At 27.4% G+C, this 12635-nt stretch overlaps 1 protein-coding gene across 1 annotated transcript; it reads left to right on the plus strand.

Moving 5' to 3' along the window:
• Positions 1-8535: 8535 nt before the first annotated feature.
• Positions 8536-10950, plus strand: LOC140977099 (remorin-like). The gene is made up of 5 exons (XM_073441666.1): positions 8536-8834; positions 9526-9567; positions 9662-9749; positions 9970-10051; positions 10507-10950. The coding sequence occupies exons 1-5, from the start codon at positions 8666-8668 to the stop codon at positions 10699-10701; spliced, it is 576 nt and encodes a 191-aa protein (XP_073297767.1). The 5' UTR covers positions 8536-8665; the 3' UTR covers positions 10702-10950.
• Positions 10951-12635: the final 1685 nt, after the last annotated feature.

The raw sequence follows: 12635 nt of genomic DNA on the forward strand, positions 1-12635 counted from the left end.
TATGGCATCAATATGTTACAAACCATGAAGTAGCAACATAATCACCCCTTAAAGGTTTACACATACAATTTTCCAATTTCTTTTTCATTGTGCTGCGTTGAAATTTAAATATGAATCATTCTTGATCTTAATATTTTGCTTTAAATACGCCTTCAAATATATATGTGTATGTTTCATGTCACTTAGTTAGACCTAATTTCAAATATCTAAAAAAATGTGTTTGAATTATATTATACAGAAATAGGGACATAGTAATACGCAAANATTTGATTCATTTCTTAACTACATGTATGAAGAACCAATAAATTATATAATTAACAAAAATCATATATTACCCTCTTCGTAGAACATAAGACCCAAAATATGTGGCTTTGATTGGTGTACTCTCATACATATTTTCATATAAACAACAAGACAAATAATAGAATATCAGAAAAATCAATTTCCGCCAACAATACTAAACAAAATGAATTTAAAAAATTCATGACACAAACAACCTCCATAAAAAAATTATAACTCAAAGTTCAAAAATAATTTATTTAGTACAATAACAAAGAAATTGAAGTATATACGAGCAACAAAAAGCATAAATCACTCTCAAATTAAATACTAACTCATATTATTCAAAATTTTTATAAATTTTTCAATATTTTTTTTCAAATAAAGAGAAGGCGCCTTATTAACGTCATGGTTTCATAAATATTTTACTTTTTAAAAAAACACACAAAGGAAAAATTGGTGCCTCAAAATCATCATGAAAAATCCTTTAATAAAACCTTAAGAAATAAAAATATAATACGAAGTCACATAATTTTCATTAAATCAAAGAAAAATATTAGACCGTTGACAAAATATATTTGGCAACGACAAAACATACGTTAACTTCTGATCAATTAAAATTTAGAATCATGCATAATCATTTAAGTAGAACAAAATCGTATACAAAAAATCTACTTCATATTATCTCTTTTAACAATTTATCCATGTTTGTCGTCTACCAGAGGACTCATAGATCCACTAATTTTTTTAGTCCATCTATTAATTTTACAATAAATAATACTACAAAAATAATATAATCAAGCACATAAAAACTCAAATTCAAATACTTTCAATCAATTTAAATAAAAAAAATTGAATAGAAAATATAATAATGTTGTAAAAATTTTGAATACTGATTTATAGACAGAAGTCTGGAAATACATTTGTCCCAATAAATAAAAAAAATATTATCTCTTTATATTCTGAGATATAAGCTAAAAACGAAGAAACGTTTCATCATTTTTAATATTTTGTAAGTCGATTCAAACTAAGTAATCTAAGCAAACTGAAAACATGCATTATGTGTTTAAGAATTAACAAAATATGTCAAGGAAAAAAAATTAAAAAAAATCATTTTTGTGGGATATATGGTTTTGTTTTATATTTTCTTTCGATGAACAAACAAATCACATAAGGAATCCAAACACAACATGATCAATACAAACGACATATAACACCAAAACATGTAATGATATGTTAAAAAACTCATCTCATTGCAAGAACACAAAATGATCAAATGAAGCATATTATTTAGTAATATTTTTTTAGCAGCATATATAAAACATTGACTAAATAGCTTAAAAACAGTGTTTGAAATAACTTACATATAAACATTTCTCTCAATCATGTATCTCTATTGACACATAAAGAGTTTGAAAATATCTTTATTCTAAATGGGAGAAAGAAGTTTTATATAACCTTAATATTTATTAATAATTTATTTTTATTCAATCTGACTCATCTCCCTTCATCTGCCCATTATTACCTATCATCAATATGGTAGATATTTTTCATGAATTTGACGGAAATATATAAATTTCGTAATTAAAATTAAATTTAAAAGTAAATTAAAATAATAATTAGTTTGATTGAGTTAAGTACATTATTAATGATCTTATTAAACTAATATAAAAAATAGCTTAAATAACATCATGAACATGACAAATTGGAAAAAAAAAAAGTTAAAATGGTAAGGTTACAAATGAAAATTATATATTTAATAGATAATATTTATTTAACATCATATATCGAAAATTGACTAAATAACTTATATGTTTATATTGAAATCACCTACATACAAATATTTTCTCTCAATCACATATATTTGTTGATACATAAGTAGTCTTAAAATACCTCTATTTTAAATGAGAAGAAGATGTTTTATATGACCTTAATATTTTTTAATTATTTAATTTTTTTCAATGTCACTCATCTCCATTCGTCTTCCTATTATTACTTTAATGTTCGTAATATTAATAATTTTTTTAATGTATAACATTATGAGAGTGATTTTCTATTAATTTGATGTCATTGTATAAATTAAAGTAATTAAATTTAAATTTAAAAATAAAAGTAAAATTTAAATTTAAAATAAAAGTAAAATTAAAATAATAAATAGCTTGATTGAGTTAAGTGCTCTATTAATAATCCTATTAAACTAATGTAGAAAATAATTTAAAGAACATCATTAACATTATACAAATTATAAAACAAAAAAAGGTAAATAGTAAGTTTACAAAGTAAAATAAAAATAATAATTAATTTGATTGAGTTAAGTACACTATTAATTATCATATTAAACTAATATGAAAAATGACAATAAACAAAACGGTAAAATAGGAAGTTTACAAATAAAAGTCACATATTTATAATAATGAAATAAAATAAAATAGATGTTAGTAATATTAGCAATTTTTTTAAATGTATAACATTATGATAAATTTATAAGTAAAATCAAAATAATAATTAATTTGATTGAGTTAAGTACACTATTAATTATCATATTAAACTAACATGAAAAATGACTTAAAGAACCCCATGAACATGACAAAATATAAAACAAATGAAAGGGTTAAAAAGAAAACTCACAAATAAAAGTTAAGTACACTATTAATTAACATATTAAACTAACATAGAAAATTACTTTAAAGAACCAAATGAAGATGGTAAGCTAAAAACGAAGAAACATTTCATCATTTTTAATATTTTGTAAGTCGCTTCAAACTAAGTAATCTAAGCAAACTGAAAACATGCATTATGTGTTTAAAATTAACAAAATATCTCAAGGAAAAAAATTAAAAATAATCATTTTTGTGGGATATATGGTTTTGTTTTATATTTTCTTTCGGTGAATAAACAAATCACATAAAGAATCCAAACACAACATGATCAATACAAACGCCATATAACAACAAAACATGTAATGCTATGTTAAAAAACTCATCTCATTGCAAGAACACAAAATGATCAAATGAAGCATATTATTTAGTAATATTTATTTAGCAGCATATATAAAACATTGAATAAATAGCTTAAAAACAGTGTTTGAAATAACTTACATACAAACATTTCTCTCAATCATGTATCTCTATTGACACATAAAGAGTTTGAAAATATCTTTATTCTAAATGGGAGAAAGAAGTTTTATATAACCTTAATATTTATTAATAATTTATTTTTATTCAATCCGACCCATCTCCCTTCATCTGCCCATTATTATCTATCATCAATATAGTAGATATTTTTCATGAATTTGACGGAAATATATAAATTTCGTGATTAAAGTTAAATTTAAAAGTAAATTAAAACAATAATTAGTTTGATTGGGTTAAGTACACTATTAATGATCTTATTAAACTAACAAAAAAAATTACTTAAATAACATCATGAACATGACATAATTTGATTGAATTAAGTACACTATTAATTATCATATTAACTAACATGAAAAATTACTTAAAAACCCCATGAACATGAAAAATATAAAACAAATGAAAGGGTAAAAAAGAAAACTCACAAATGAAAGTTAAGTACATTATTAATTAACATATTAAATTAACATAAAAAATTACTTAAATAACCAAATGAAGATGACAAATTATAAAATAAATAAAAGGGTAAAAAGGTAAGCTCACAATTCAAACTCATATATTTATAATAGTAATAGATTAAACCACTAATTAAATATATACAAAAATCAGTCCACGAAAGTGCCCGAGTTTTGAATAGGAGTGGCAAAATACAACACGACTCGTCAACTCGATACGATCTAACACGAAAAAAATCAGGTTCGGGTTGGGGTTTTCGGGTTCGGGTTGGGTTCGGGTTTGGCGGGTTCGGGTTGGGTCACGGGTTGACCCGATTTTTTTTTTCAAAAAAAAATATTACCTATATTTTTATATATTGTATGTTTGAACAAAATTTATTGTATATTTATATGATAAATTTTTATCATTTAATATTTATTTTTTATTTTTTTAACAATTGTTTATTTGATTTAGTAAATATACTTTTAATTTTCTACAATTAAACTTTCATATTTGTTATTATGTGTTTAAATTAAAATATTATTATTATTTTTTATTTTTTCGAATTTTTTTAAAAAAAATTAAATAAAATTCGGGTTAGTGGGTTAGACGGGTTGAGTCGGGTTAGACGGGTTCGTGTTCGGGTTGGGGGTTTTCGGATTGGTTCGTGTTCGGGTTGGGTTCGAGTTGAAAAAAATCGCGAATTGACCCGAAACCCGACCCGATTGACACCCCTAGTTTTGAAGCCCGGATCAAGCCCAAGCCCAAGAAAAGAGCATCCAGATTTTTTATTTAATTAAAGAGCGCCACGATTTAGATGTATTGATATTTGATAATTCTTTAAATAAATAATTAAACTCTCACATTTCAACGAGAAACAATNAATAATAATTAAAGGAGAGACAATTTCAAAGGATTTGAGGTAATTTAGGCAGAGGTAGGTACACGATCAACAAATTATGACCACATATTGAACTTGAGGATGAAGTTTATTTTCAAAGATGGTCCATTGTACCATATTCAATATTTGGTCATTTGGTACCAATTTTACGAGTATAAGATGAGATCTTAGTTTCGAGATTCGATTATAATATTTCTTTCTCACAACTAAAAAAAAATCGTATTGATGGAAATAAATTTGTTAGTATTGATGTTGGATTGTGGATATACCTGAAAAATAAAAATAAAAAATAAAGAAAACGATTAAGATAATAGCTGATGTAGCTCAATGGTCGGGTCGAAGAATGATGACCCGAATCATTGTTAAGCAATTTATGTAATATTTGATTTTATATATTGTTGCTACATTGATTGATTGAAGTATTTCGAATAATAGAAGAAATTATGGACCACAAAAAAGTTTTAATTATCAAAATTATTATCAAGTTTTAATTATGTTCATAATAATTTAATAAGTTTTTTTCTTTATAGTCGTTTTCAATCTAAGAAGGGTTCTTAGTAAAGTTACTCAAGGAGCCTTTGATTAAAATAAATAAAAATAGAAAAATCAACTATTGAATGAGATGAATTTGTTAAAGAATAACGCTATAATTTTTGAAAGACCGAGACATCTCGATTGTTCTCCAGAGTAATTATTATACTCCAATAATCTTCCTCTTAATATTGTACTTATTGCAATCAATGAGAATCAAACATGTGATGTTGACTCTAATATCAATCGTAGACTCAAATGTTTATCGTTTTATCAAAAGCTACACCTGATGGTAACGCTAACTTAAATTTTTTAAATAATACAATAACTCAAGCGCAACGTTTTGATTGTGCTCCCAGCATGGGAAATTACTACACCCAATAATTTTGCTATAAATTAATATTACATCACGAAAACTTTTGTGAAAATATCCCACAAGTCGATTTTATAATACAGATCCCAGTCCGACCAAACTTATGAAAACTTATTATTTTTATGTCAAAAATATTATTATTTTTATTAATAGATATGAGACATGTCAACTCGTCTCATAAATATAAATTCGTTATCACGAAAAAATGCTCGTTAGATATTTAGAAAATATAATGCATCACATAAATGCGTTGCTATGCCAATAGTCAATAACAATTATTTTGGGAAAATCGAGAGAAGTAAGGAGAGTTGAATTAGGAGTTGCCGACTTTATTCGCAAATTTATAAATTAAATTCACTAAATGAGCGATAATATTGTCGCGGTTCAATAAAGTGCACTAAACCAGTCACGGATGTCCAAATATTTTTTACTAGTCGATCATGAACACATGTTGCGTGTGTGACAAAATCAATAAATATTATATATTTACACGTGTTTATTAAATTACAATATTAAAATATCATTTATAGGTAAAAGTTGTTAATTATTTTTTAAAAAAAAAAATCAGAAACCAACCTCAAAAAGATACACGTGTGAAATTTACTTTTCAAATTTTGAAATTAAAATATGCCACGTTATGGGGTGAATATTTGTGGGAAACGTTATATAAAAGTAAGTTGAAATTACTAAATTGTATATTTGATCTATTTTTTAATTTACAGGTTATTTTTGAAAGTTCACTTCAAAATACCAAAAGTAATTATTATATCATCATCTAGCTTTATTAGATAGTTATAGGAAAAAAAATTTGCAAAAAATATCTTATAATATAATTTTATTGATGATGGCTAATTAATACAAGTTTCTCAAATTAAATATTTTTCTTCTGATAGACCCCCACCAAATTGCCCCATTATTGAATGAATCATCAATCGTTTAGAACCTTAATTTGGATCTCAATAGTTTAAAGCAATGTTTTTATAATTGGATCGGTAATCGAATCGGTATTTTAAAAACCGGTCAGTTGGTCGGTCGAAGCATAATATTGTTATATTATATGAATATTAACATAATATATTTTGCAGCCTGGACGCTGCAATTTTGCAGTGGACATGACAGACACTGCAATATTGTAGCATCCGTTATTTCTCATTGAAATATTGTGAAGAGTATACTCTGAGAGTCGATGTTTGCAGTATTTTCTCTTAGATATCGGCTTATTCATGAATTCCTCGGTTTTCCAACTCGTTTAGAAAAAAAATCTCTTATCCATTTAAGAGGTTTCTTATTCACGAGTAACCTTAAAAGTACATATACTATAGGCCTGTAAATAAATAAGAAGCTTTGGAGCAGAACAATGCCAAGCGAAATTTATTTACCTCCTTTGTTTGAAAGAATGAATGATATTTAAATGTGTAGTTATTATTATTATTAGTTGTGTATTATTATGTCGATTTTTGCCATAACTTTGCTTTTATAAAGATTAATGACTTCGTCGATCATCTAAATATTATGTAGATTCATTTAATTTTTTCCCCATTGAATAAGACATGTCGAAAAAAGAAAGAAAAGGAAAATCCACTTTTTTACAATCCCAATTTAAACTAATTAATGTTAAAACGAACTCTTGAAATCCTTCTCCTTTTCCATGTTTTATATTCCATTTGCTCTATATATCAATAAATTATTGTGGAGTAAGTCTCTTGTGAGACGGTCTCACGATCTTTATCTATGAGACGGGTCAACTATACCGATATTCACAATAAAAAGTAATACTCTGAGCATAAAAAGTAATACTTTTTCATGGATGACCCAAATAAGAGATCCGTCTCACAAAATACGACCCGTGAGACCGTCTCACACAAATTTTTGCCATTATTGTGAGTAAAATGTTTGGCCAAATATCAACAAATTGTCAAGTTTTAAGTTATCTTTAGGCTCCGAGGGATAAAAAAAAAGATAGACAAAGATAAATACGATTGTGTGATAAAATGTATAGCGTTTGGTATGATTTTAACTAGATGAAATAAATTTATATATTTGAATGTAATATCCAAATTAAGCGTTTGGTACGATTTTAACTAGATGAAATAAATTTATATATTTGAATGTAATATCCAAATTATCCTTATCATATATGCAAAATTACGATTGCTATTTAAGAAACAGCCCTGATATCAAGGTAATATGCAAACAATGCATACATCTATGAGGTATTATTTGTAAATATTCACTCTTAAGTACAATTTTAAACCTATTCTGATTTTTCAAACAAATTAAAGAGTCAATGTTGTCATAATTTCCATATATTATTTAATTAAAAAAATTTTGACATTTTTTGCTACGTGTCGTTTTTTTGAAGTTTGATGTTAGCACATCTATCGACGTGGTTCTTGTTTATTTTTATTTTTTTTAAAATAAAGAAAATATCGACGCGGGGACTATACTTTAACATTATTAGTAAACAGCTACTTAATAAATAGACTAGTTAGTATGTACACGCGATACAATAAATTTTATCATTATTGATGAAATAAAGTGAAATTTGTCAAATTATGAAGTGATTAAATTGATATTTAAATTTTTGAAATAAAAAAATAAAAATAAAAGTATGTGTTGAAATTTAAAAAACAAAAACAAAAGTGTAATCTTAGTATCATATAATGGTAAAATTGAAATAAAAAGTTGGTATCCTTTTTAGATGTCTACTATTATGTCNATGATGTAATATACAGCACCTAATTATCTAAGTTTAATATTTCATTATAATTTAATGATGAGATTTATATTAAAAATCTATCATATTAAATTCTTCTCAAAATTAATTATTTAAACTTATGGGCATGGTGTGGCAAACACGTAGGGGCAACATCATCCGTACCAATGATCCAGCTCTTGTTCAATTCAAGTGACAATTACCTTACTACGACCAGCCTATTTTAATCTGTCACCCCACATACGTTCTCACTACGTTTTCTGCCAAAACTAAGTAGATTACCGAAGTTTCCTTAAGTGATGACCGTGGAAGAAGCCCAGAAGGTGGAGCTGGATGTCCCGCCTCCGCCTCCCCCGCCACAGGTGGCGCCAGTTGAAGCTCCGAAAGATGTAGCAGGAGAGAAGGCTGTAGTCCCACCTCCTACCGAAGAGAAACCGGATGATTCCAAGGCTCTTGCTGTCTTTGAAAGTAAATAGTTTAACCCACTCTTCTAATATGTTTGTTTATTTATTGTATTTTCACGTGTATGCTAGTGTTTAAGTGTTGAACTCTTTCAAAATTTCTGGGTTTATTTTGTCGTCTTTGCATGTAAAGGAATAAAGGGTTTTTTTTTTCTGTTTTTCTGAGATATTGGTCCTTGATCTGTAGATTTGATATCCGATTTGAGGTTGCTTTTTGGGATATTAATGAAGGAAGGTTGTTATAAGTTATAACTAGGATTGGAACAGGATCAACTAGTGGAGTGTTTTGTATTTAGAGTGATTTTGTTATGGGATGGCACTGATTGTTTGTGCCTTCCTCTGAGATGAAATTTTACTTCACTGATGAAGTTATTTTGGTGCTTTGGCTGATGGGAAGATTTGTTTACTCTGTATCTTTGTTTTAGCCTTTTAAAACTAACCCAAAAGGATAACATGTAGCTCACACGAGGGGAAAGGAAGAAATTTCGAGAAGGTAGAATATATCCAGTGGATCCATTTTTTTTTTTTTTGGTTTGAAGTTTTACTTGATTGCTACAGCACCATTTCTTCAATGTTGATGTTCAAAGTTACATAGTAATTTTGAATCTACACATATGCAGCCTTGTAATTACCTGAGCACCTATTACTTAAGCAGATATTTCCTAATTTTTTAATTTTCTTCTGGTGTATTGGTGAAGAACCTGCTGATGTGAAAGGACCTGGGGGATCTATCGACAGAGGTAATCGAGACTGAAACAATCCTTCGTTAAGTTCTTTTGAGTTTTGAGAAGTGGATGAATCAAGAGAATGCTTAATTCTTTCACTATATTTTAGACGCAGTATTAACTCGGGTAGCAACGGAGAAGAGGTTGTCCTTTATCAGAGCTTGGGAGGACAGTGAGAAGTCAAAAGCTGAAAACAAGTGCGGGCTCTCTATAACAGAAAATATTTTTATCTGTTTAATTTGCCAGTTATTTTGTTAGTATTAAAATTAAAATTAGTATCTCAAAATCATATACACATCATTTACTTAACAACGAGACATTGTCTAGCTAGAACAGTCATGCATAATATGAATTAAGGTGAATGTAAATGGGGAGGATATTGATGTGGTTTGTATCTACTGAACTATTTACCTACAGAGCTCAGAAGAAATTATCAGCCATTGCGGTATGGGAAAACTGCAAGAAAGCTGGTCTAGAAGCCGAGCTTAAGCAGATTGAGGTAATTAGTGTAATTTTCCGTCTTCGTTTATTTGTATGACGTTTATTTTTCTTTTTCAATCAGCTGATCCGAATTCGAATCATTTTCTTCCCATGCAAGTGTTAGAAATGGATTGAGTTTCTTAAAAAATTTAACCACCTCGGATCATACACCATGTATTGCGAACTAATTTAGCGTTTTCATAAACAAGTTGTACCCTCTTGTAATTTGTTTTGGGGGAAAACAAGGGCCGTTTTTGGTTTCATTTCTGTCATTTTAGGATATGTGTTTTTGAAAATATGTTTATGAAGATTGAATGAGGAAATAAGATGTAAGTTTGTTTGCTTTTACTAATAAGATATTCTCACTGTGTATTAAGAGATGGATCAAACAAGGGATGTAGACACTTAGCCGTCAAGAAAATGGATATTTTGCCTCTCTCTTTTTCTTGATCCGAATGTATGATTGGTCTGCAGGAAAAACTGGAGAAAAAGAAAGCAACATACGTAGAGAAGGTGAAAAACAAGGTTGCTATAATCCACAAGGCAGCAGAAGAAAAACGAGCGACAACTGAAGCCAAACGAGGGGAAGATCTTCTCAAGGCAGAGGAGACTGCGGCAAAATACCGCGCCACCGGAACTGGTCCAAGAAAATTACTGGGGTGTTTTTGAAAATGGAATTATATTCATAACTGAGGTTCACGTTCTACATTTTATGTTTGAACAAGTGTTGATTGTTCATATGTTTACTTGTGTGGTAAATTGTGGAATTTGTATATGTTTGAGCATTGCTTGACCACTATGTGTGAATGAATATTGAAATAGATTTGTGAAAAACAGTAGTTCTTCCTCTGTACTGTGGAAAAGAAATGTTTTGTTTTTTTTTTCTTGATTGATGAAAGGAACATTATTGGATTTTAATTTCAATGTATCTGCTAATCTTTGACAAATAACATGTTTATTTTTCGATTAACTATGAATAACGTGTTATCCTATAAATCGTCGTATTTACTTTACACAAAGAATGCTGGATCAAATTAAATTAATTATCACAGCACAAGGATTTATTAAGTCAATTAGACGTGGCCGGCAATGCATGGAGTATGTGAATGACTTGAAGAGGATTTATTGATAAAAGTGGTATTTTATTTTTATTCAAAATTTTTTACGAAAATAAAAAAAATATGTTTCTTATTTCCTTAAAAATTAAAAAAAATGTTTCTTCTTTCCTTTTTTTTTTTTGCCCTCATGATTTCTTTCACGATGTTTGGAGGAATAAAAAATAAAATTTGGAATTAGATTTTAAAATTTATGGATTTGGAATTTATTTTGTTGGTTGGTAAACGTTATTTAAGAATTAGATTTGATAGTTGAAATAACATTATTTGATATAAAAAATTTCTTTACTCATATTTTTAAATCTCTTATTTATTAATAAAATATAATACTCATATATTTTAAATTACTAGTAACAAAGTATGTGTGTTGTATATGTGGGTAATGAATTTCAGTGCACTATATATGAATATTGATCGTAAATTTGTAAATCAATATAGATTTTTGAATCATTCAATATATTTTTCATATATATATTTTTTAAATTTTTTTTTCTTACTTCTTTGTTCGATTAAATTCAGAAATTCATAATTATATTTGATTTTCATGTTTCTTTTTCATCATCGTATTTGACGTTGATTAATCTATTTGATACTTGTCTTGTTTTTTTCTCTCATGGTCTTCTTATTTTATTTATTTGAGTCATTCACACCTTGGGTCTTACTCCATTTTATTTCATCTTGTTTTTTTTTTTTTGAAGTATCACTTTGTTTCTCTACATGTTTTACTACAATCGACAACACATCATTATTCTTAGTAACTAATTTGTCTAATTTGAAATGAAACTTGTGATGTTTCTTGTTTAGTTATCTAAGATTATCTTTATGTTTAAACATATATTATTCTTGTAAATGAATTAAACTTGTACTTAAATAAGTTTTCAACTCTCTCATTTGGATACATATTGACAATTTTAAAAAATTCAGTCCAATCTTACGCTCACGCAACTCTCATTTATTTCATGTCCCAACATATTTTTATATTCCACCAAAAAATATGTTATTTCAAGATTATTATTCTTTCACAAGATACATGACAAACATTACAACATCAAAAATGGTCTATGTTGCCTATATTTTAGGTTATGCATAACTGTAAATCAAATAATGATAATTTAAGTTTTTTTCCAAATGTGTTGGATAATTATGTTACAAAATAATAAAGTTTCAATGAATAAATAATAAATCATCATAAACGAAATAGACAAATCAATTATTTAAAATCAGATTATAGGATTTCATATTATCATGTCGAAATACAAATAATAAAGGTTGAGAAAGATGAACATATATCTATATAGCAAATCTAAAATATAAATTATTTGAATAATTGAGAATTTAAACTTAAACCGAATAAACATGAACTGTAATTTATTTATTTTTACTCAAAAAATTAAGGAAAGGCGCGCAAAGACACCCCAAAATCGTGCCCCTACACGTCTAGAATGGGCGCCACCACACGCTTGTGCCTGACCTGACAGACTGCAGTAC

This window comes from Primulina huaijiensis, chromosome 5, assembly GCF_012295235.1.
Source record: "Primulina huaijiensis isolate GDHJ02 chromosome 5, ASM1229523v2, whole genome shotgun sequence".
In the NCBI taxonomy this organism is placed as follows: domain Eukaryota; kingdom Viridiplantae; phylum Streptophyta; class Magnoliopsida; order Lamiales; family Gesneriaceae; genus Primulina; species Primulina huaijiensis.